A 27,779-nucleotide genomic window follows, 5' to 3' on the forward strand; every position below is an offset into this window, starting at 1 on the left:
GAAAGAATTTTTCACAACTAATGTTATTTACCTCTGTGAATTATTCGTTTAGGACTACCGATCAGCTGTAGCTTTTACTTTGCCTTCACTTAATCAACGTTTGTCTTGTAGATTCGTGTATTAGCTTGCCTGAGTTGTCTTTTCTCTCAGGTTGATTGACTCTTGTCCTTTTTGCTTGTAATCTATTTGTAAGTTCGATTTGTAGCGTGAGATTCATCTGCTGTTATAATTCATCCGTTAGCCAAGGCATAGGTTTTCCCTTAAGGTTTCCATCTCCAGTGGGCCATATTTATCTTGTAGTCGAGTTACTTTCTTAGTAAATCCAAGTTTGTATTTTATGTCCGGTAACAAGATGGAAGTAGTCTCCTAAAGTCTCTCTTGTGGCCCTGCAGCAAGACCATATACAATGATGCAATTAAAGTCTCTGAGGTGAATTGCGGTTTCTTTCTTGGATATTTTAGCGAGTAGGGCCAACATCTCCAAAATTGTCAGGAGCAGAATTCCAAATTTTAATGTTTGAGATGTATAAATTACGCTGTTTGGAGATTTCGTTTCAAATATATGTATGAAACTGTTACTGTTTGCTGCATTATGGATAGGTCCAAGTGGAAGTAGGCAAGTAGCGTCATATTTGAAGAGAAAGCTTATGCTTGAATTTCACAGTGGAGATACTGAAAAATTATGTTAGCGTCACCATCATTAATTGTACGCTCTGACGCCAATTCTAATCTTGAAAGGACAGTTTCGAAACACTCTGCATTCAGAGGTTTGTAGAGGATACAGTTTGAGGGGATCAACCATGATCCCTATGAAAATTTGGCCTTACGTAATGAAGTGAGGTTTCCTGCTAAATGAAAAAAAAAAGTCTTCAGATTTAAGAATGTTAATAGAATGACTGCATTCACACTAGCGCTGTCGAGAGCACCTTCACCGATAGCTCTACTTTCCCTTCAACCACACAGCTTTGATGAATACCGGTGCAATCCTTCTCCACGTCAACCGACAACTATGCAGATTTCCATCTCTCGCAGGCTGCCGCTGCTTGTGCCGTAATACCCGCACCAGAAACGTTTGATGTCTCCCGCCGGAGGGGTATGCCTTTTGCCTATAATACTATAAAAGTGCCCTGCGTAGGCTGAGATGCACAGATAGTCCGTGGTGACAGCCCTCAACCCTTCACATTAACATGCAGTTGGGAATTTACACTGTTCATCTTGGGCAGGTTTGCATAAATAGCCCTAATGTTTTCAGTATCAGTAATATGACGCAGAGGGCACTTTTCCTACTGTGAAATCTACTTTGGCATACGTAAGAAAAGCCTTTCTGAAAGATGTGGAAAAAATAGATGGTAATTTTTTTTTTATAATGGGGTCAACTAAAACCAAATCAGATTTGGTTTAATATTACTGTAATTTTAAGTCGCACCTAATACATTGTTAGATTCCTGTTTTTCAGTTCTATTTTGCACTAGTTTTAGATACGGGTTCATCCATTTTAAATGCATATTTTCCTTGTTTAAGTGTATTTTTTAGGTATTTTTGTCCTTATTTTTACTATAAATGCGTACATTTAACATGGCAAGGCCAACTTGTGATCTAGCTAGGGCAAAACCACCATCGTGTTGACATAAAAAAAGATTTATTGGGATTTTATGAAATCTAGTCCAGGTTGTATTCTTACAACTGGGTCTTCACACTTTACACTCCATACAAAGTAATCACTGAATTAAAATGTGTTTTTTTACCAATCCCTAAGCCCATGCAAAGTAGCAGGTATGCCACTACTTAATATACTGTTGGCCTGTCTGTAAATTGATTCACAAAAACCTCATGCTATCGTTTTGATCAAAACTGTATAATCACTAAAGTCATAGAAAGTGTAGTCGAAATTACATTAAACAAAAAATAGGGGTGGGCCCAAAATTGCAGATAGCCCTGAAATTCCTTAAAACTTCGTAGCCCCACCATAATTTTCGCTTACAGTTATTAATGCATGTGCATTTGTTGTCATTTTACGTTTTTACTATTGAAGAGGTCTATCAGAAGAGTAAATACTTTTATTTCCAATGTACTTTTCAGTACTGGAGGACAGTATGTCAGCTACATCGCCTTCGCCTAGAAGAATTTGGAGCGACATATGGTACCATTTTACCAAAATGGAAAAAAAGGAAAATGCCGTTACTGCCAACAGATAATTTCCATTTCCTCTGGTTCCAATTCAAACCTGAAGAGACATCTAAAATCGAAGCATCTAACAATACCTGCAGAACGGTGTGGGTCAGGAAGTCCATCAAGATCACCATCAATGGATGCAGAAATTCAAGAAATCATTTCTTGCGAATCTACTTCCACCTAAAATGAAGGTATTCTCCCAGAAAGCCAAACTGAGTCTCAAGCTGTATCCAGCCCATCAGTCATCTGGTTCTGGACCAAGTCCTGATTTACCTTCTTTTGTGACCCCCTCAACTCCAGCTGTTTATCATTTGCAACAACCCATAAGTAGATTTGTTAATATTATGAAGCCAATCACATTAAACAAAAGTATGGCATTAGATACACAACTTTTGAAAATGATTTGCAAAGAGTACCAACCTTTCTCTGTAGTTAAAGATGCAGAGTTTAAAAAATTTATCTCTATGCTTTTCCCAAATTATAATTTACCGAATCGGAAAACATTATCAAACTCTTTAATGCCCAGATTGTATCATGAGTTATTTGAAAAAATTAAAAATGATTTGGCCGCTGCAAAGGCAGTTTGCCTTACATCTGACAGATGGACAAGTATAAATAACATAAGTTTCTATGCAGTCACGGCACATTTCATAGATGTGAACAGTCAGCTGAAGTCATACCTTCTAGAGTGCTCACAGTTCGAAGAAAGACACACCGCAGAAAATATTTCGAATTGGGTAAAGGCTGTTATTGCAAAATATAATATCAATTTTAAAGTCACTGCAGTGATCACAGACAATGCATCAAACATGAAAGCAGCTGTCATGCTTCTGAAACTCCCACATGTCCCATGTTTTGCACATACATTAAATCTCATTGTGCAACACGCGATACACAAGTCAATAAAGAAAATTGTTGATGAGGTGAAAAAGACACTAATCTACTTCAAGAAGTGTTCTTTTGCATTAAACAAATTTGCTGAAGTGCAAAAAAATTTGAAAAAAGATAAATTGAAACTGAAACAAGACGTGCCATGAGATGGAATTCTACTTACGACATGTTAGAAAGATTTCTATTGAATAAAGATCCCATCATTTCTTGCCTATCTAATTTGGGTGGAAAGTCGATTACTTTAAACTTGAAAGACACTGACTGGGACATAATTCAACAATGTATAAGAATTTTGAAAGTTTTAGGTGAGGTAACCAGAGAGATGTCCTCAGAGAAAACAGTCTCACTGTCAAAAATGAAGATCTTGCCAAGATTAATGGCATGGCAACTACAGTCTTTTAAAGACAAAAATGAAAAATATCCTGAAGAAACACATGTATTAATAAATAATTAGCTGAAAGGCTTGTCAGAGCAATTTGGGGTCGTCTTCAGCAATGAAGTGGTTGCACAAGCAACTATATTGGATTCCCAGTTCAAAAAACAAGGATTTGCTGATGAGTCGACATTCCATGAGTGCTACACGAGTGTCATAGCAAAAATGAAATCACTCCTAGCTCAACAAGAAGAAACACATCAACGACCTGAACCAGTTGCCACCGTAACAGGCGAGAGTTCTTCAATTTGGGAGGACTTCGATAAAACAATAAATCAGCTCCAAGGAAGTCATGACCAGTGATGTGCGGCAATTGTCAAACTCGACAAATATTTGTCTGAGGCATATTTGTGTAGAAACAGTGATCCATTAAACTGGTGGAGCACTAGAAGGTTGCTGTACCCAACACTGTATGAACTACTACTGCAAATATTACGCATCCCAGCTACATCAGTTCCCTGAGAGCGTATCTTCTCAAAAGCAGGACAAATATGCAACGACAGAAGGAACAGACTCACTTCGAGTAAAATTGAACAAATTTTATTTATAAACCAGAACATTGATTAGTTTTTCCTATAACATATACTCATTGTGTGTGTTGACTGTGCTTACTAAAATATATTACAGTTTTTGTATGTTACTTTTTATGCAATCACATTTTGTTTAGATAATATGAATCAGTCTTATTTTCAAAATTTTCCTACCTGATAAAAATACTTAGAATTTTATTGTAATATTTTTATTTTTCCACCAGATGAAATGTATAACTTTTCTATCTCAAAGTGACTCAGGATGTAATATAAACCTATCAGTGATTTTTCCTTCATTGCGGACTGCAGTCATACTGTACTTTATGAATGAAAATGCAACCATTTGATTAAGTTTCAATATTACTTCATTTCACACTATCACTGTTTAGATGTGGAGGTTTGTTTTGTGGGGAACTCAAAAGTGTCGTTATCAGCATGCTATTTTAGCTTTGTAGCCATTGTCATGTGCAAAGGTGAAATATTTATTACATATCTGACATGTGTTAATGATTGTTGTCACAATATTACAATCATTCAGACATGTCAGATATTTTATGACTATTTCACCTTTGACCATGATAATGGCTACAAAGCCAAAACCACGATAGTGCAAAATAAATCAGTAATCAAAAACTTTGTCATATTGTGGAAATTTCAATAAACAATACAAAATTCTTACTCATTATCTGTGTTACTTCAAAATAGGATCAAATAACATCAAAATACAGGTATAGTACTGGAGTAAACCAAGTTTAAAGGGCAATGTGCCTCCCATTTATTTTCTATTGTGAATGAGTGGTGAGTTATGAAAAAGAGTTAGTTCATTTCAGGGAATGAACAGTTCTGATCCGATCTCTGAAAAGAACAGTTTTGCCCATCTCTAACGTGGACATCCGTAGTGCTATCTCAAGGCAAACACACAGCTCCTATCTGTGCTAGTTGTGTTATTGTGTTAAGCTTTTTGCGTAAAATTATATCTCATAAGGAGTAAATTATGGCAACTCTCTAATTTCTGGAACCCTGTCAAAAATAACGTGAAATATTGAAAACAATTTTGTTTTCCAAGAAGACGTTAGACAGTTGCCCTGCATCTGGACTCGTGTTACGGTATAAAGTACTGGTAATACAGGTTACGTTAAGTTTCGCGAAATATTTTCATTAAAAAATTTGCATGATTCATTCGCAAGAGTAAACTCGACGGTCCTGTCAACTTAAATATCAAGTGCTCGTGACAAAAGATTGTAGAGCAAGACAGTTTTACTTTGACTTGGCGCCAACGAACAACGTAAATCCTTACAAATTGTCTTTTTATTGTTTCAGTTTTATCTGATAGGTTTGGAGATCCGCACACACATTACCACTGGATTGTCATAATTTGTGTCACACTCATTTAGGCATTTTTTTCAACCATCTGGTGGCCTATAAAGGGTTCAAAGTCTCTTCTGGCGGTGGAAACAAGGACATTAGTGAGTCCAGAATCCGAACTTCGTATTTCTCAGAAAGCAATACTTCTGCTCCTCTCGAGAAGATCTGACAGCTGAAACCATCACTTTCTAGGTCACATTAACTCGTTAAAATCAATATTCATTAACAAAAAGGAAGTAATGTTCGATTAACCCTCCCATCGACATGGAGGTCATTGGAGACCGAAGACAAGCTCGGATTGTGCCTGGAACGATTTAAGGAAATAACGAAAACTAAAATCTGAATGGCAGAATGTAGGTTTGTACCGTCGTCCTCCCGAAGACGAGTCCAGCGCGCTTATCTCTGCACTCGGTCTCTTCCCTAACAAGACAGATGACAAAGGCAATGTACAGATCGTCATTATTGATATATTCCTCGGAAGAGTAAACAACTGGTAACTTGGTATGGTTATACAGTAAAGATTGTTGACAGTGCCTAAGGTATCGGTGATCGTCATGAAACACTTACAATGTTCAACAGATCTAGCCGAAAATCGAATTATCGGTATTGACCAGGAAGTAATATTGTAAACGATTCTTATCCTGAGGCTGACGTCGTACTCTCACATTGCCTGAAAGTTTCGTTAATTGGTTAGATGAAAGACGTTTTAAGTACCGAAACTTGTTAAGGATAGTACTACTACTGTTTACGTAAATGTGACAATCATTATTTTCAATCAATTACATCATGACTACATTTATCTACAACAAATGAAGCGAAAGTACAAACGTCTTACCACGAAGCGGGACCACAACACTGAAACAAACACTACAATATCCATAGAGTAGTAATTAAATAATGCACTTTTTGGCTAATTTCATTTTTGCGACTATTGGTACTTTCATGTTAAGAATTCTCCGCATCATGACTGTAATACGTCGAACTATTCAGAAAAAATACACCTTAAGGTAGACCGTTATAGATTGACGAATCATTTTTCCTGAACAGGTCATGAGTTTAGGAGAGTACAGATCGCGATTTTTAATATTTCGTTGAAAACAGTGTACATCACGAACAGAAACACATACTTAAAATTTGATCAAATGTTATTTCAAGTAGATGGAGTGAATTTATCAATCCTCTCAATAAAACCTAGGTTTAACATCTAGGTTTAACGTCTAAATAGGACATACACTGTTTTAAATATTTCCATTAATTATGGAAGGTGTGGAGGAAAGGCGGCCTTTACCTTAGCCAACACTGCAAAGATGAGAAGTAGTAACGACCCCACAGATAAGCTGGGAAATATCATGGTGGCTGCGTTTGCTACGACGGACAGACAGTTCTGCTTGTAGCTAACTACCTACAGTGTGGGAGCGACACCTGTAAACCTCCGTAGCGCAACTAATGCTGTGAGGATGTTGGCCAAAGGCGTCTCTTGATTAGATTATTTTGAGTGTTGTGTGTTAACTCAGCAGCCCCAGCGTACAGATAACAGTTCAAGAGGGCAATTACGACTGAAAAAAGGAACGACAGATATAGATTTTAATCTATAAGATCACCTCTAATAATCTTTTCATTTCAAGTACTTCAACCTCGTCAATTCGTTTCTTAAATGTCTCATGATTAGCCTACTCCTGTCAACAATTTTTTTCAGTTAGAAACGGAATTTGTCAACTTCAGATCTTCCCCCTGATATGCTTCACACGCTCAGTTCGTCCACAGCTATGCGATCTATTGACTCATTTGAGCTCAGCGCCTACCTTCACTGGTGAGAAACTAATTAAGACAAAGACATGGTAATCACGTCTCCATGAATAGATATTTAGTTTTTGTACTGTTGCAATAAATTACGCAATAAACTTAGTTAAGTATTAAAGTTATCTGGATTTGCTTATAGAACATTCTAAAGTATTCAACTTATAAAGTACAGATTGGTGCTCCAGTGATAATTTCACCACAACAACTTAGCTACAGAATTACAACTACTCCAAAACACTACTCAGATGTCAAGAATTTATACGAATGTGTACAGTTAATACATAATCTTTTAAAGGCATATTCTCATATAGGAATAAGAAATTGAGTCCCATGCTTCTTGACAGAGCATAGGAGAACGATGCAGGAGACCCACACCGAAGTACAAGGCAAGGACCTAATGGAGGTGGTTTGCCGTTGTCTTCCTCCAACCGTAATGGGGATGAATGATGATGATGAAGACTACACAATAACACCCTCTCATCTTGGGGCAGATGAAAATCCCACACTGCGCCGGGAATCGAACCTGGAAGCGAGAATGCTACCATGAGACCTTGGGGTGCAGACAGATTCTCATAGGTTGTTCTTAATTTTTACCACTTGCACCTCAGATTAGTAACGTGTCACCCAATCCCTTCCTAAATACTGCAGCCACTCGTAGGAAGGTAAGGAGCTCTGAGAGTAGGAGTTGATTACTTACTAAATATCTACATAACAAACTCACTAACTCTATTAAATTTTATTGGCAATATAGTGTATAAAGATTTTCAACACTTTTAGTTTGTAGGAAACCTTAATTCAGTAAGTAGATATATATAGTTAGTTACATGTTGCCTAGATCCTTTGAACAATTGTTTTATTGAAAAGAAGCGGAAAGAGTCAGTTTACAGGATACGGACACAAGATAAATGTTAACATTAATGACCACATTATCTTTTAGTCCTATTCATGCAACTACACCTAAAAACAAGGGATTTCTATTCTTTTATAAAATCTACCAGATTTTAAATAGAAATTCGTAAACACAATAGAAGGTGGTGGTCGGGAAGAATGATTTTATGTTAGATTTAAAACTTGTCAGGCATTTTATGTCAAATTATCAAGAATTTTACTTATTGCGTATTTAAGTCATGCCTGAACAACCAAGGGCCTTAAAATGAGTTTAGGTAATTAGTTACTCTACTGATGTAGGTATGGACATCACAGTTCTTCTGAAATAGTGATGGGTTATTTATGATGAATTTCATTAGGAAACACATGCACTGTCACAGTATATTTGAAATGCCTAACTTCTTGAAGAGGTACCTGCATGATGACTATGATTGAACAGCACATATTCTTCTTATCACTCAGTTTTGTGCAATCCATACTTTCTTTCTAAGTGGTGAGTTACACCAAAGAGCTGTTCCATACAACATTACTGACTGAACATATGAGAAATATCTCTGGATGTCGATTAGTTCTGGCAGTTATAAAAGAGCAGGAAATATGTTTCTTACAGTTCAAGTTTTTACCAATATGTACACTCAAAAATATGGAGCATTCTGCCCTACTTACTTAATCTTGTTCATGCCCTGCAACAGTTGTCAGCATGACTATTTGTTCTATGGGACTTAACGTAGCGTTTTGCCCCACAATTTTTAGAGAACCATGTAATAGTTCTTTGATAAAACATCGTTAACCATGTCTTCTGTTTCTTACTTGCTAATGGGATTCGTAATAAAACTATTATTGTTTGGAAAAAGTACCAATTCTGATTGTTGACAGTGCAGTGGGAAGTCAATGATGCACATAAGGAATATGAATGGACCCATTATTGAACCCTGTGGAAATTTCTTTGTGTTTTTCTCGTCACTACAGTTTTCTTACTTTTCATTACTGAATGATTCTGAGCAGCTTTTTGTATTGTGTTTGTTAAGCATTATTCCATACAGTGTGGTTTGAAGCCATCAGTTTAATAAAATTTGAGTTTTCTAAGAGCAAAACATGATCAAAACTATCAAACATCTTGGAAAAATCACAGAAATGCAGTTGTCGATGTTTTATTACTTAAGATTTGTAATACTTGGTGAGCGATTATATAAATAGCAATATAAGTCCAGCAACCTTTCTGGAATCCAAACTGTGATATTCTAAGTAAACTGTCTGCACTTAAGTGTGAGGCTACTCTTGAGTATATTACGTTTTGAATACTTTGGGAAAATGAAACTATATGGCGACTGTTTAAGCGTTTTGTATCACCTTTAATATGAAGACATTGTATATTTTAACCTGTCTGAAAAAACCTTCTTGTATCAATGATGTGTTACATGTGTTACTATGGACATTACTTATTAATTTAAAACAAATTTTCACTATTCCATCTGAAATTGCATCAACACCACATTAGCTGATGCTTTTAGAATTATCCAAATTCTAAGATTTTCCATAATGTTGTAGTTGCTGCTCCTATTTGCTTTACTTTTGTGGGATTCCGTTTTTAAATGTATTCTCTTGCTTCTTCAACTTAACTATTTAATCCTATTTTTTCTGCTACATGTAGAAAGTGACTCTTAAAAGTACTCACCATTCATAAGTTATCACCCACAAAATCGTCATCTACTTAAATTAATATTGTAACTTGTAGACTGACTAGCTGTCCTGTCTCCCATTTGATATTATCTGATATAGTTTAAATCATATTATGTGCACTATTAATTTTTGTCAGGACTTAATTTCTTCTTTACTTGTAATGATATTCCTTACAATATTGAAGTATTTCTATTGTATGTGAGTGATATCTGACTTTTACTTGTCCTGGCTTTTATATAAATTTCCCACCTCCTCTAAAATGAGATTTTAATTTCCTTACTTACCTATACTTCACTTGTTCTTTAATAAAATCACTAGATAACATTCTAGGAAAGTAACTCAAAATACTGACACAAATGTACCATCGAATATTCTGAATTTAGCTTTAAGATCTCTTTCTGTACCTACCACCTCTTTTACTGTACTCTTATGATGTTTATGGGCCTGGAAGATGCTATATCACCACCATTAATTATGTGGCATAATCAGACATCCTTTAAAAACTGGGTTCACGTCAGTTTTTTTCAACCAGAGCAGTGTCCATTTCTGCACATCAGCTGAAAATTTGACTACTGAAATTATACTGAAAGACACAAATAATGATTCCATTTTACCGGTCCATATACCTTAAGAAATCTACACTGAAAGCTCCAAAACATGCAATTTATTCATGTCTGACAGGCAGTATAAGAATGTATATTCATTTCTCAAAAATGGCTGAAAGTTACCAGATACGTAATCTGCAGTAACAGTTCTGACAAGCACATGCTTCTAGATAGTGACATACACAAAAACTATATGTTTCAATATTTTTGACTATTGTCCAGCTTTTACTCCTACTTTTTCCATGTTAGCTTTACAGGACAATGACGCTATCATACAGTCCTTTATATGTATCTTCTCCATCTCTGTGGTTTCATGGTGTTTCAGATTTACCCTAAAAATTTATCCTGAAAATTGCGAACTACATAGCTTCGCCCCTTTCTCCCCACACTTGATTAAAACGTACAGAACATTCATACGACCTTGTGAAGCTGTCACGAATGTGCTTCTCTTGGATGTTATTTCAATCATTAGTCATACTACAATGAATGCCTTCTATATCATCGAAGCATTGAGCCTTCATGTTCTTTATGTCCTGTACCATTCTGTGGTAGGTTCTTATTCAAACCATCAATTTTTGTCGCCCGTGGTTTCTTTCCCAAAAAGTAATTGTCCACGTTTTCTGTTTCAATCAAGTCGAGAAAACGTCGCTGTTTTTGATTGGGACAGATTTTGCCCACACTTTCAACTTCTTCAAATCCTTTTTGAGATGTCTTAAGCACTGATTTAAAGAAGTTGCTCCATTGTAATTTGTGACACAACAACACTGACACACTTCTGCCACACATCCAGTATTTAATAGTGCCTGCACATCTGTTGCTTACAGCTGTTTGTTCAAGCTGCCACCTTAATTACTGTGCTGACATCGCGTAAATCTCACGAATGAAATCAGCCTCGTACTTTTCAGACTGACGGTGGTTGCAGTGGCGGTTCGTGAGTATACATTCTGTGTGCCACAAACGTTTTGATTCAGATAAATTTGAGAGCGTAGAACTAGTAGCATCTGCGGTACAACAGTAACGCTTAACAACAAATTTATAGAACTACAGTCACTTCCAATTATGTAACAACATTAATAATAATAATAATATGCCTGACTTATCTGACAAATGAAGGAATAGTTTTCGAGGAGTTTTGTTGTTTTGCACATAATTCAGTGTATGGCAATAACGAAATAATGTGTAAGCTTTCGTAACTCTCCAGGTCGCATTTTGCTGTAAGTAGGAGTTTTCGAGCTTTTTAATTTTTTCGGACAAACGTACAAGATATTTAATACATGTATTAGTTCACGAATTTACTTCTGGATGAAAATCAGATATTCTTATGCTCAGTGTACACAACCGCAACGTGTGCTAACTCTACACTTCCTTGCTAACTACACTTATATTCAGGCTTATTTCACAATGTCACTCTCTAAATCTAAGGATCTGTTCTCGGAGGCCCCAGTCCCCAAAATAAGATTGATAGTCTTCAGCAGAGTGTGCACTGATATGAATCTTCGTGGCAGGTTATAGCTGCGTTTCGGACCATGCCTCGAACGCGGGACCTTGGTCTTTCATGGGCATGTGCTCAACCAACTGAACTACCTAAACACAACTTACGACCCATCTTCACAGCTTTACTTTTCTCTTAGCATTTAAAACAGACAGTTCATGTTCACACTGCACACGAAAGCCACGTCCCGCACAGGGAACAACAAACACCAAACACAAAGTGCCATTTGTGAAAATGATTAAACTCAAGTAGTAATGTCTACCAACATAGTTCCTTGACTAGAACACAAATGAGGCTGTGATATTCATAATGGTCTAAAGCACAGTGCTGTCGATTCCACATTGAAGTGAATATCAGAAGAGCCAGTGATACAGCGGTTCGTTAATTTTCATATATGCAGTGTGGGCCTACAGCACACTTAAACCTGACTCACCATAAGATCAAAATATTTCAAAACCATGAATAAATGCTGCAGTTTCACAATCGACAGTTACGTTCTTTATTCGCTTATGATTCTCAGCGCCTCTGATGGATTACTATATGATAAAATTCATAATATAATATTCTATAACTCATTCAGAAACTCACAAAATAGGTTTACTGTCAAAACAACTTTAACATATACTGGCGTTCGATCTGTTTTTACCACAGCATGTAGTGAGTGAATTAACACATCTGGGGAGCATGATATAGTCTAGCAGGATTTGTGCTGAGCGAATAGGGATAAAAGTCTGCTGTACTGTGCTACCACCTGGTGGCACTGATGGAAACTTCTAGTTGCGTGGCAAGGGCTAGCAGTGCACGTTGTGAACTGTGCACATCGTTTATCAAATCTGTTTATATTTGGTCCATAAGGCAGTTACATCACGTGAGTTGTGCATGCACGAAAGCTCCTTAAAACGTGCACAACTGGAGGTGTGCTCACCACGCTGTTGCCAAAATTCATGGAGTGTACAGCAGCAGTAGCATGATAGATTCAAGTGCTGTATCTTTCAGATTGCATCATCAATGTTACGTTTAACAGCATACAAGGAAAAATAACCAATAAATCCGCAAGATGTCGAATGATAGCATGTTCAAGTGCTCGTGTGCTCTTACTCAACAGCCAACACTGGCTGTGTGGGAATCAGAAAGCGCTTCTATCTGATCTTAATGTTCACTAATTCAGTAATATGTTAATTCAGGAGGGATAATAACTTTTCGGAGTCTCAAATACGTTACGTTTCTTTGACTAATAATGTTACTTTATTCAAGTAAAGATAGCTATAACTAAATGTTACGTATGAAAATTCTCAAACTGATGCAGAAACAGTGGCTGTATCTTTATGGAACACATACTCCAATATGGATGCCTATTTTCTATGACGACCGTGTAACTGAACTTTAGATGGCATCTTATGGTTTACCAGCTTTGGTTTGGTACTTACAATATGTGGTCCCATATATCATGATGTATCCTCACATTATTTGCGTTCTAGTCGTATGTACCAGTAATCAATGTAAATGAAAAAGATGACATACGTGGCGGTCTTATCTAGTTCAGTCCTGAAACAACCCTCACTGTACATGACATCGAAAGTCATTTTATGATTAACATATTACTTACGCAATATTATAGAACGACTATCTTAGCATACGCTGCTTCGCTCGTGTAGACTGTATAGCCTGCAGAGCTTCTTCTTCTTTTTTTTCTTTTTTTTTAATCGAATTTTTATGTTATTCCCAAATTGCAACATCATCTAAGCTATACAAGCTAATGAAGCCCATTAAAGCCATAAGCCATTCTGGTAGCTGGAGTCCAAAGTTTTCTTTACTCATGCCTTCTGCATTCCTGTGTATATATTTCCAGAGCAACTTTCATCCCTTAACAAATATTTCTTTGTATCTAACTGAGACGTGAAACAACAGATATACCAGTTTTCATAAATTTATCGTTATAATTTTTTCACGAAATGAAACATTTTCTTAAAAACTTCATCCCCTATTGCATTCCCTTAGCGATTGAATTTACAGAAACACTCAAGCATTTCTTTTTATTTCTAATGGAGAAGTCAAAGGCCAGTGGTTATACATGTAGCCTTAAAAATCCCTTGGTAGGTCTTTAGTAATTATCTATTATCAAAAAAACTTACACCCTCTACTTTACCCCTTAGTGGCTGAATTTTCAAAAATGCACTAACACCTACGTTTTATTGTCTGACTGAGAAATCAAATAACAGTTTTCACAGTTCTAGTTTCAAAACTCCCTTGGCAGCAATACACTTTCAAAACGCCTTTCATCCCCATTACACCCCCTTAGGAGTGGAATTTCGGCCAATCCATTCTTAAACGATGCCTAAGTTGTAAGATCAACACAATGTCCAACCTTCAAGTTCTTATCCTCAGCGGTTTGGGCTGAGCAATGATGAGTCATTGAATCAGGCTGATCCTGTTTCACCTTCTTAGGAGCAAAATTTCCAAAAAACTGTTAAAAGCGTATTTTTTCATCGCTAACCGAGGAGCCAAACACTAATTTTCAAAGATTTAGCTTTATAAATGCTTTCACAATTAAATATTTTCCTAAAACGATTCACACCCTTTTTCACCTCCTTAGGGGTTGAATTTACAGAAACAGTGACATACATATGTTTACTTGTAACAGAGAAGCCAAATACAGATTTTCATAGCTTTAGTTTTAAAAATGCTTTCGTAATAAAAAAGTTTCATAAAAAATCTCATCTCCTTTTTCACCCCAGGTTGGACTTTCGGAAAGTGCCTTCTTAAAGTACGCCTACAGTATAATGACCACAGCTTCTCCTAATTTCAAGTTTCTATACTAAGCGGTTTGGAATGAGCTATGATGCTTTTTATACGAGAATGTAGAGATAATGGGTCTGTAGGGAGGTGTTTGTAATAACATTTCATTTCAAGAATGTTTGTATTGTAGATTCTTATTTACAAATTAGGGTTTCAATTGAACAACGTTACTTACCTAATGAGACAAGTGCAACTGAAACATGATGTCAACTCATCAAAACTGAAACACATAAGAGGGGTCAGTTCTAGTGTCCGATACCACCCGTCGGCATTGACTAATGACGTAATGTGTGATGTTATTTTGTTTGTGCCGCAGATTGCTGTCGATGAACGTTAAATAATTTCTCTGGATTTCCTCGTTACGCACGTGTATTAAAAATTCGATTTAGATTGTTTTGTTTTCATCTCGTAACTTGTTTTAGGCATCTTTTGTTAATGAAAGTAGTCGCGATTTATAAGTAGTCGTGATTTATAAGGTCCTGATCTCACGCTGTTCGTTATGGATGAGTCAGTTGTTCTTACTGCGAAAATTTTGCTTCAGAAAATGAGTATTCGTAAATTAACTATAAATTTTTGGCAATCATTAGGCGGCTCGAGGTTTTGGACTTTGTGTTTTTGGAGTAGTAGCTTCTGGAGTAGACTGTGCTGATGTTGTATTTAGGGTTGTACCAAATCGGACAAAGGAAGTCTTGACGTCTTTAATAGAAGAATATGTGGAAGAAGGTTCTGTAGTCACGTCGAATGGGTTTGCTTTGTACAAGGGGTTATCATCATTTGGTCATGAATCACAATATTCACCTTAAACATTATAAGTTGGGGGCTTGTGCTAATACTATCGAGGGCCATTTAGATGAATACCAAACGTTGGAGGAAAAGTATTCCTAAAGGTTATTCTTTATTTCCTGCATTTATGAAAGTAGCCAGCAAAATGAACAAGTCTCATTTCGTTAGTTAGGTGTTGGTGGGTCTGATACTTTCTTCTTGTTTAACGTTGCGTTTTCTTTATGTTACTGTATTGTGCGAGTGATACCTTTTTGGTTTCTCTGGAGTGAGGTTTTTGTGTCGTTTTAATATTTTCTGGTTACAATGGTGGGCCGAGGTGTATTGCTGTGACTTTATCGGAGGGTTTATGTGATTGACTCGTGGTTTCATTTTTTTTATTATTTTAAAATTCTGCGTCCGATTGACGGCAGGTGGTAGGGAAGAACTGATTTGGGTGGTACCTCATTCGTGCCTGTCAGTTTGTGTTTCTTATTATTTTTTTCATTAGTTATTCTGGATTTTCCTTCTTCCATTACAATTTGACCTTATAACATTATTATTTCTTGTTATGTCCTTATTTCGTTCTTGTCTGGCTCGATATTTGACTCCTTTGGAAGTTCACATGCGGTAAGTTTCTTTTTATGTAGCCATTTTTATGTTTTCCTCTTTCATGTTTCTGCTAGACTTCTCTTATTTTTACTGTCACTCCTGGTGTATCGATTTTACTGTCACTTTGAGCTACTGTAGCAGGTGTGACTTTCGTGTAGTATAGTTATCGGCTGCAAAGTTTGGTCGTTTTTGCGTTTTATTGCTTTGCATGTTGTAAGGGGTCCATAGGCCCTTGCTATAAATTTGCACTTGGCACAGGTCGATAGGGCGAACAATCGATTGTGTCGTGTTGCGAGAGCGAGTGTGGAGTTGAGTGAGTGCCATGTTGCGGGTAGAGGTGTGTGGAGGTCTTTGTTGAAATGCAAGGCTTTAACGGAGAAGGGAGTCGCCATCGCCGTGGCTAGACCCCTTTGTACTAGAATAATACCGGGAAGGTGAAGAAGTATTATTATGAAAGTGATCAGTGACATTTCTAGGGCCGATATTTGGTTTCGCATCTACCGCGCCGGCATCACCTTGGATTGCAGTGTTGGATTGCAGTGTTGGATGCAGTGATGGATTAGCGTGTGACGATAATGGAAAATGAAGAAGCCTGTGCTGAGATTAGCCGTAATTAGATATGTATGACGAAGGCAGTGGCTGTCTCCCATTTTTTTGTGTTTTTGAGACGAATATAGGATCGTAATTAGTGAAACTGTGTTGGTGTTTTTCTTGTTACCAGACATTTCATTATTACAGTATTGAACAGGACGAACTGGAAAGTAACAACTTCCATGGCAGTCAATTCCGATTACCAGCCCCATTAGGTACATGGTCATATTAATAATAAATATTGGGCTGCTATTCGATCAGATCAGGTCGGGATAAATAAACGGAGTTGTTACACCTTGGCTTACCGTGAAAGGACAAGTGCAATCTTCGGACGAATAGTAAGAACAATAGGTAATTTTATTTTGCTTAACGCGAGAAAATATCTTTCAATTTTGGATGAAGACAGAGTATAAACTTTAAGATCGCGACAAGAAACAGTGCATCTTGAACAATACGAAGTAATAACAACTTACGATTGTGAATAAACTGTTTTTCTCGCCATATTAGATAAGAGTAATAGTGTCGATAAACTGTGTTATAATGTGGAAATGCGTAGATCTGCACGAAAAACTGTGAAAAGTGAACACTAAAGAAAGACATGTGTGAACATTACCACAACAAAACGAGCTAAGAATTCGTTATGGAATCTTTTAAAGAAGTGTTTAGTAATAATGTTATGACTGAAATTGCTTTTTGAATAATGAAAATCGAGCAACTTCATGTGGACCCATAAACTGTTATGCAGGCGACAATTTATATGGCGACACAATTGTTGAATGACATCACGCAGACCCATGTAGCAGCTGTGCCAAAGAGCTTCGATCTGCGAGGTGATTTCACACGTCATTCCAACTACCTGTGCAAGGAGAAGGTCAGACGCAGACGCACTAAACTGGACAGCGATCAGCGCGACTTCGAGACGCCGAGCGCCAACCCGGCATCTAGCGTCCGAACTACAAACTACGCCCGCCTGCAGCGCCACGGAATGGCCGACTGAGAACTACGATGACTCACCACAGATTTTTAGCGCGACTTCACGCGGCTCCAGCGGCAGTACAGCGCCACGCCCACTTCAAATGTCAAAACATCGTGACTCGTGGTAACGTTAGTTGGTGAGTGAAGACAACTGGTTAGCATAACATTAAATTGCACTATACTGTCTTCACGATAAATAAACAGTTTTAAACTGTGTCTTATCTTAGGACAAGCGCCCAATTACAGTAATTTCCGAAAAGTTTGCGAAACAGACTCTGAAATATAGCATACTTATTTATGCATACTGCGCTGTCTAAATGGTGATTATAGAGATATTCTCATTGTTTTTGGAGATTTTACATTTATAGCTTCAATGAATGGTGTGATTTGTCTTATTTAAAACATTTTACATAAACTGTGTATGTGAAAATTGATATTTGAAATCATTAGGTTTTGAGAGTCGTTACGTTCAGTACTCATACATATTGTATCAATTTTGGGATTAACTGAAGATACTACAGTTACTGTTTGATTAGTTTAGCGGTAATTAGGAGTGTTTTGGGTTGCTAGAGGTTATTTTATATTACTTGCCTGTGCATTAGAAATAAACCAAACATGTCTAGTGAAGATAAGCAGGTTTGTGAGGCAGTCGTTGAAAGGAAAGGGATAGGACAGGAAGACAGAGATGATTCAGGATTCAGTGATTATGGATTGTCATTAGAAAGCCCATTAGCACATTCAACTAGTTACCCTGAGACACTGGGACAAACAACGAGAGATAAGCCAGTTTCAGAGGGTGTGGATATACGGTCGATGTTGGCAGACTTGCTAAAGGAAACCAAAGCAACAATAAAGGAAGGTTTACAAGAAGCTAGAGAAAGGGAAGAACTATTCCGCAAATCATTAGAAAAAGGTTTACAAGAAACTAGAGAAAGGGAAGAAATGTTCCTCAAATCATTAAAGGAAGATTTACAAGAAACCAAAGGAAGCATAGAAAAATCATTTAAGGAAACTCTAGCACAAGAGATCAAAACATCGCAAATGAAGATAGAATATAATCTGAAGAAGGAACTGCATGAGTTACAAGAACGACTGAAGATGGACATCAATGAGAGAGAGAGTAAGCTGCAGAAAAGCATACACCAAGTCCACGGAGACGTGGAGAAGATGGAAGGAAAGTAAAACAAAAAAGATAGAAGACAATATTGAAGAAACTAAAGCCGAATTGGGAGAAAGGATCACCGAAGTGGAAAAAAATTGCGATCATCGAATCGCCGAGGTGACGCAGATGCAGAAACAATGCAATGATGTGGTTAAGGGGATAGGAGATAAGCAAAACCAACTGGCTGTCAATCTGAAAAATGCTATAGCCATACAACGAGAAGGGGATAACAAGAGGGTAGCAATGGAGGTCAGGCAATTACAACAGGGAGTGCAACAATTGGAGAGCAAGACAGAAGAAATCGATAAACGAATTAGCAATGCCACTTTAACCGTTGGGGAAGGTAGGGCTGTTACCTTGATGAGCAGTGATAATCGGTACATCCAGAATAATACAGGGCAGAAGTTTAAAACGAAGGGAGGGTTGCACCCTATGATATTTATGAAATGGTTAAAAAGAGTTTTCCCAGCACATTTCAAAGACGCAGACAAGATTCAGTTTGCAATAGATAGGATGGAAGGTGAGGCCTTCACTTGGGGAGTCAGGAAGAAGGAAGGGATTACTAGTTATAATCAATTTGAGGAAGAGTTTTTAAAGAAATACTGGTCCAAAAGTCACCAGTGTTCAACACTTGAAGATTTACTGCATCAAAAGTCCCTTAATACCTGCAAAGGTACCTTGAGAGAATTTGCTGAGAATCTATGGGAGTTGAATGAAACATTGGAGCAGCCATTGAATGACTACATAATGATATCGGCAATTAAAAGGAGGTTAAGTCATAGGATGCAAGAAAACTTATCTGGAAGCCTGATTAAAGATGAAGATATCTTAATGGAAATATTGGAGCAATTAGAAACTATTCGTGCACAGGAAAACAATCAGATGCGTGATCAGAACCAAGGTGGAAATAATTACCATCAAAGTCAATTTAATGGCCCACCAAATTACAGAGGTAGAGGTGGGGGTAATGGACGTAGGAACAATGGCAATGGTCAACAGTTTCACCACAATCATGGGAGAGATGATGATGATAATGACAGGAATTATGAGAGAAGAGATGATAGACAAAGGGATCAAGAGGTACGAATTGAAGAAAGTAAGGTGTAGGGAGCTAGCAACTCTTTTGCTGGTATACCAAGTGGCGACTGGTACACTCCCAACTGGGTGATACTTTATTTCTTATTTCAAGTTTCACTCCTTTACCATCTATCTCTATCCGTAGGTTAAGAAAGTTAGTGTGCAGTATTTAGGATTGGTAGTGGTCATCCAAGTAATTCAGTCAGGAACCATGTAGTAAATTTATAGTTGACTTAAAATAAGGATAAGTAGTTACTGTTGATGTAGTGTGTGAGGTGTCAAAGAATCAATAAGTTGAAAGCTCAGTTTAGTGTCAGTATATTGCAAAATTATTAGTGCCAGAAGTAATAAAATGAGAACCAGATAAGAAAGCTAATGTTTATAAAATGTCGTGGGAAGCTAATTGGTCAAACAACAGTTTGTGTAATCTTATAGAGTTGTTTTATGAGGCATGAAAAGGTCAAGGAATTGTAAGAGGATTGAAGTAATGTATCAGCTTATAAGTAGATGAACATATAAAGAAACAAATACATGAGGAGAAAGTTGTTCGAATAAATGATGTGAAATATTATGAATGGAGAGGCCAAGGAGCCTGGAGTAGTATTTTTATGTAGTTATTGCAGTGAATATGGATGGTTGTTGTAGTTTGAAGATGTATATTTATTTGCAGTTGAAGTTGCTGTTAAGTTGAGGGAGTTATATGTAATGAAGTGTATTGATGTTAAGATGTTTGAAGTATTGAAGTATATTGAGGATTGATGTGGGTTGAAGATATATATTTATTTGCAGTTGAAGTTGCTGTTAAGTTGAGGGAGTCATGTGTAATGAAATGTATGGAGTATGAGATGTTTGAAGTATTGAAGTATGTCATTTAGCACATGAGCAACATCTGTTTGCAAGTTATTTGTAGGTATACATGTTTATCTGAAGTATGCTTACTCATGAGTAATGAGTAATTCATGTATCCAATTAGCTATCAAAGTCAAGTATGGTTGTACTTACATCAAGCTTTAGAAGCAGAATTCTGGCGCTGTGTAATGAGTAATAAATATCCGTATAGAAGATTTGGATTAATGTCAGTATAACAGGAAATATTGTACCTCTCATCTAAGCTTTCTTGATAACAATTCACATATGGCAGTAATGTTTGGCAAAATGAAATGATCACTAGTTTAAAAATTTTCATTGGGTGACCACATTAGTTATAGCGATGCAAATAATTATGTAAGACATATTTAGTGGTATAATGGAGCATTTAAAATTATTGGGTTTGTAGACGTATGAGGAATTGTAAAATAATTGCATAAGTCACGACATAAATGGTTTATGTTGTCCTCATTTTCAATTTCGCTTTTGTTAAAGACTCAGATGAATAAGTTGTGAATTTCTTTCTTAACCTTCATGTGTGTTGGCCAAGTGAGTTGTAGTTAGAGTGATAGTAGTATGGACGGCAGGAACCCCACTGAAAGGACAGCACACCATAGGGGTAGCTGGCATTCAACTAGTTTGTTTTCTTGTCTTTGCTGTAGCAAGTTATAACAAATATGTAGTTAATGACTCGTACAAACCTTTGAAAGTGAAGATTTTTGGTAATTGAATGTAAGATAAGTTTGTAAAAATATTTACCATGCCATATTAATTAAGACAGTTTGATGTTGTATGATGTTTCTGTAGGGGCAGTGTGCTATCAGAGCCAATAGGATATTATTTGTAATATAATAACTCATATGTCATGTGTTCACGTAATAATTTTTGCTTGTATGTTGTGTGTTACATTCAATGTGGACTATAGAGGATTATTGCTGCTTGATGGAAAATTGTGATTTGGACAATGCCATGTTGGTGAGATGTAATAACCTTTTGTAGAGTATTATTGTGGAGGCAGCCCACTACCGGAGTCGAGGGATTATTTGGTGAATTGTAATTTCATTAATTATTTACACTGTGTGTTTTGTTCAGATGTAATTATATCTAATTTCCTTGTCGATTCTTTTACGCCAGAGGCTCCAAAGAAGTTTTCGAGGGCGGGGATGTATGGGGTCCGTAGGCCCTTACTATAAATTTGCACTCGGCACAGGTCGATAGGGCGAACAATCGATTGTGTCGTGTTGCGAGAGCGAGTGTGGAGCTGAGTGAGTGCCATGTTGCGGGTAGAGGTGTGTGGAGGTCTTTGTTGAAATGCAAGGCTTTAACGGAGAAGGGAGTCGCCATCGCCGTGGCTAGACCCCTTTGTACTAGAATAATACCGGGAAAGTGAAGAAGTATTATTACGAAAGTGATCAGTGACATTTCTAGGGCCGATATTTGGTTTCGCGTCTACCGCGCCGGCATCACCTTGGATTGCAGTGTTGGATTGCAGTGTTGGATGCAGTGATGGATTAGCGTGTGACGATAATGGAAAATGAAGAAGCCTGTGCTGAGATTAGCCGTAATTAGATATGTATGACGAAGGCAGTGGCTGTCTCCCATTTTTTTGTGTTTTTGAAACGAATATAGGTTCGTAATTAGTGAAACTGTGTTGGTGTTTTCCTTGTTACCAGTCATTTCATTATTACAGTATTGAACAGGATGAACTGGAAAGTAACAACTTTCGTGGCAGTCAATTCCGATTACCAGCCCCATTAGGTACATGGTCATATTAATAATAAATATTGGGCTGCTATTCGATCAGATCAGGTCGGGATAAATAAACGGAGGTGTTACAGTGTGTAGTAATGTGTGTAAACATTTTCGTTTTTTGAAAGTCTAGTCGTATTCTGTAGTTCACTAACAAGATCATTTTTAAGCACATTTCTGATATGTTATAAGATTTTTGTGCAACAAACAGTAATATTGGAATCGATAACTAGAAATGACCTACATAGGTTGCTTCTAGTTACCGATTCTAGCTATTCGACGGTTCATTATTTAGATCGTTTTAGCATTTCATGTGTAAAATATAACATATGTACTCGTAATTGCTCTCGTGTTCTTATTTATTTCAGTCGTCCTCAACTTGTTGAAATGAAATTTGCGCGTAAATAATAGTCGCATTAAATGTATTATTTTATGGCAGGTTACTTTCTTGAGTTTAAGAATATGATCCGTTCCATTCATCGATTGTCCATTGCAGAATCTTTGCCTCACGTATGACATCATTGGTCAAAGCCGACGGGTGGTATCTGACACTAGAATTTATCCCATAATAGACATCTGTAACGGAGCCCCATATTCAGAAAGAGGTACGAAATGCTGTGCTCAGTACAAATGTGCCAGCACCATCGACGTATTCTGAAGTCATATCTGTCACAGATATCCGCGTGTTGTGCAATACAGAGTGGGTAAGCCTCCAAACTCCACTTTCTGTGCCGTGGTGTCGACGGCCCACACATTTCCACCTACTGCTTCCGCGTCCTTTAACTCGTTTCCATAGTTACTCACTCGCACACTAACAATCGACAAGCTTCACGCGAACAGCAGAGAAACTTCGCCGTTCCCGAGATGTTCGTTTTCAGGCACCACATCATAATAATCTTTCCTTTCATAAGTGGATGGGGAACTGAAACTCTGATTTATTTGGTGTTTTATGGAGGTATGATATGCAGCCAGTAACTAGTTTTGGAACCCCAGTAGGCTCAACATCATATAAATGTTTTTTCCGCACTGTGTGCAACTAGACCCTAGGGTCGTGGTGCCGCCTGAAATAAGGGACATTTAGAGACAACTTAACGAAATGTCTTCGAATATTTAAATTGCGCTCTCTCGAGATACCAAAAACAAATTAAGTACGATAATATACAATTAGCTAGCACACACACACACACACACACACACACACACACACACACATTGTATTTAGGGACGCTTGGTCTCACAATAATCAAACACTATATAGTAATAGAAAGCTATGAACATGCCTCGTTTAAGTGTAATGTAGGTAACCCAAAACTATCATTTTCTTTTGTATATATTTCCATAACGTTCGCCAAAATTTCCGTCGTTTCCAGCTGCAACACGACCCTAGCTGCAGCTGCAGTGGTCCTGAAAGTAACGTTCCTGTAACATCTCCATCTGATGATGAGTGTGCAATTGTTCCAAAAATTAGTTAGTGGTACGTTTCCTTTCATTCCATTCATTACATGTTTAAAAATCTACTGTGTAATATGTTGAAAAGCAAGTCGAACATTTTACAATTTTACCTGTAATAATAGTTACACTGTTCCACAGTGCTAACAAAATTTGTTTTGAGCAATGAAATTGTAGGATACAAGTTGTTAAAATAATAAACGTTACTAACATCGAAGAAAATAATAGAAAGGTAGGAAATGGACCATCTGCAGATTCTGTTTTACTGTCAAAACGAAATGTAACGTCAAATTTATGGTTCGTGTTGTTGCTATTCCAGGTAAAGGAGCATCAGCTGAAACATGGAACCTGTTCCTTCTGAAGTAGTATACAAAATTATGTTTTCTTGTATTTCTAAATAATATACAGCATGAGTGACTACGTGTATTGTTTCTACTGTCTAAGAGGTATTAATAGTTATTACTTCTAGCACGTACCAGTTGTGCTACTCGTGTTGCTAATCTAGATTTAATTGTACCTGTCGTGTGTATTCTGTTATACTGTATGTTGGTGTGCATGGCGCTGTTCTCTTAACCATTGCCATTAGCGGGAGGGGAGTCTAGGAACTTTAAACTTCGTGCCCCTCCTGTTCGTTTGGCATATTACTTAGATGTAATGGTTGCCTCATAATTTACCTTAGTCGTTCTCCTCTACATTATTTAGTTACCATATTTAAAGTGAAGTCTGCATACATGGCCTAGTCACTTGCCATATCTGCTTTACTTATAATTACGTTATTTATGTATTTTATGTGTAATATGTTTATGTTATGAGCCTATGTCTGATGTTGTTGCTTTGTTTTTGTAATTTTCTGTGTCTGCATCTACATCAGTGGCGGTTTCTGAGTTTGTGTCCTCCCATGGATCCTGTTGTCGTGGTTGTTATATGCCTGTACGATGTTTTCCGTATTGATTTTCTGCTCTATAGGTGTCATGCAATGTCCTTGTAACCTTATCAGCGACTCTGCTCAGCGCACACCATTTGTCCGGTTCTCGCAACATTTCCTTGATGTCACTGTATTCTGTTACGGGTCTTACACTTATGAGGGTGTTGTAATGGAATGCTGCTTGCTCAGGGGACCCATATTCCCCACATGAGCATGTAGCGCTCCGGCTATGGTCCACACGTTTCATATGGCAAGTAGATGAGCATCAGGCTAACAGATACGTTAATAGAGCCGGATAGTAAATACGAGACCATCTTTATTTGGCAAAGAATATACTGTCATTATTTTCCAAACCTTCGCATTACTGCCATATTTATACAGTTTCTGAGCGTAAACTTAATATAAAGTCATAATTTTAATTCACTGATGATAGGCACTCTCGTTACAAATGAGAAGCGCAAAATAGGTACCTTAAATAACGACGTATGGAAATACAAAACGTAGTAGGTTTGTTATTTAACACAACCAAAAAATCGATTTATAATAACATTTAAAAATCTAACAATTATATATTTCATTTGCTACAGAAAAAAGGAAATCGCAAATGATGCGAGTCTTCCAAGAAACTGTTTTCGAAAAACAAACAAAGTCTTTACATCAAGATGCCACAAATCCCATATTATTTTCCTGTCGGCACGGACCAATCAGGAGGAGAGCTAATTTGATAATGATTGTCACTAAAGATCAACGAAATTTTATAGCAGTCAATTAGCGGCCACCATTGGCGTCTAGCTGTGCTTGAGATGTTTTAAAATTCATTTCCATCTTTTATTTCAGCCAGCTTTCTTTTCGTAGTATTATATGGACATCATTAGCTATAGTTAAATCAATTTTGACACCTAACGTTCCAAACCCCTACCGGTAATTAATAAAAATAACTTCAACATTATATCTTTATGAGTTGCGAGAGTGAATGTTTTCTTTGTGATTAAAATTTCTACAGTTATAGAACGTAGTTCACTGTCTGGCTTAGTGAGGCAATGTAAGCGCCACATGGACACTACTAAAAGAGCACTCCCTGTGGCTAATGCACATCAGATCTTTTAAGGCGGCCTCTATAGTACTCCACTCCATTTCGAAGGTCAACAAATGCGTCTCCGAGATCGTCGCAGAACTGGTTGAGCACCTGCTTTAAACGTTCCACTCGGCAGCCCTACGTTCTAAGCACGATAGAGGAAATAGTTTAACGTTGTTTCAACTGGCGTGTGATGATAGATGTCTTCACCAGTTCATTCAACCACGAAAAGAAACAGGCGATCAGCTTATAGCCCCATGGTAGGCGTTATTCGCAACATGATTTATCATTGCGTACCCTTCCTTCCCAACATGCGTGGAATTTCCCTGAGAAGAATCATTGCCTGCCTGACATTAAATGAGAATTAACCAACACTCCCATTCCCAATGACTGTGAGGACTTTGCTGGAGAATGGACATAGGTCCAACAACATCCATTGCTGGCTGATATTTGATATCACTGGGCAGCAATGCATATCTGCTGTTCAGACTCGCCGGCCGAAGTGGCCGCGTGGTTCTGGCGCTGCAGTCTGGAACCGCGAGACCGCTACGGTCGCAGGTTCGAATCCTGCCTCGGGCATGGATGTGAGTGATGTCCTTAGGTTAGTTAGGTTTAACTAGTTCTAAGTTCTAGGGGACTAATGACCTCAGCAGTTGAGTCCCATAGTGCTCAGAGCCATTTGAACCATTTTTTTTTGTTCAGACTCAAGAGGACAGCAGAACAATCAATATCCCAATCCGAATTCTACTCAGAGACAAGCGAGCCAACCCGTTCCGGTCAGTCGACGCGGACGAATCTGTCAGATCGTTGACACAGAAAGGAGCAAGTGTATCAGGGGTTCCCTGAGGATTTCAGAACCACCGTTAGTGACACAACTTCTGCCCCATGTCTCCCAACGTCGTTACAGGCCACTAGAATGATGTCTGTTGACTGTGGCCATCAGAGCTTCTAGCAGTAACCCCAATATCCTTGTGTACACATACACTAAGCAAATTTCTTCACGCATTTCTTTTTATGCTGAAGTGTATAATAACATGAAAGAATGCATCCAGAACAAACAGAGAATAACTGAGAATCCACACACAAGAGGGTAAAGTACATGAATTTAGTGCTGTAAGTGGCACCAAGTAAATTTCTAAAATAAAACCATACAAACTTAAAGCAAAAGGAGATAGGGACGAGCCCTGGTGATTTGAGTGCTACTTGGGTGGGAGTGAACACTTTAACAAAAGAAAAAGTGTAAATATGCTAGCTGCTGCCTGAGAATCTACACAGAGCACTGCACTGAGGCAAACAGTAAAATACTTCACAGTCTACGAGCACCTTCAGGTCTGTTGAAAATACCTTGACTTAGCAACGAGATAATCGACTCACATGCAGTACCATGATTCCCTCAAGGAGCGGTTCTCTACATCGTATTACATAGTACACATAGTGAGGCTATTGAAACTTACTTACAAGCAACTTTTGAACTACTATAACGAGTAGAAAATACATGTACACACACAGTGGTCACGTTTCCAGGTTATTGGCTCAAATGGCTCTGAGCACTATGGGACTTAATTTCTGAGGTCATCACTCCCCTAGAACTTAAAACTACTTAAACCTAACTAACCTAAGGACGTCACACACATCCATGCCCGAGGCAGGATTCGAACCTGCGACCGTTGTGGTCGCGCGGTTCCAGACTGTAGCGCCTAGAACCGCTCGGCCACTTCTGCCGGTGCTCCAGGTAATTAGTCGCAGACTATAGCATGATGCTATACAGCTTGATAGTGACAATGTAGGGGGAATATCACCTAGAATATCATGGAGAGTGGTGTTTACTTGTCAACATATATTCGTTTATTTTCTACAAACGAACTATCAGACTGCATAAGTTCTAGT

General features: G+C 37.7%; 1 protein-coding gene across 1 annotated transcript in view; it reads right to left on the bottom strand.

The window, feature by feature from the left end:
• Positions 1 to 27,278, bottom strand: part of LOC126474518 (venom carboxylesterase-6-like) — a 105,084-nt gene extending 77,806 nt beyond the window's left edge. The window contains exon 1 of the mRNA XM_050101990.1: positions 27,267 to 27,278. Within this exon, the coding sequence (XP_049957947.1) occupies positions 27,267 to 27,278 (12 nt within the window). The remainder of the gene's footprint in view (positions 1 to 27,266) is intronic.
• Between the last annotated feature and the right edge of the window lie 501 nt (positions 27,279 to 27,779).

The sequence above is a fragment of the Schistocerca serialis genome, chromosome 4 (assembly GCF_023864345.2).
Source record: "Schistocerca serialis cubense isolate TAMUIC-IGC-003099 chromosome 4, iqSchSeri2.2, whole genome shotgun sequence".
Taxonomy (NCBI): Eukaryota; Metazoa; Arthropoda; class Insecta; order Orthoptera; family Acrididae; genus Schistocerca; species Schistocerca serialis.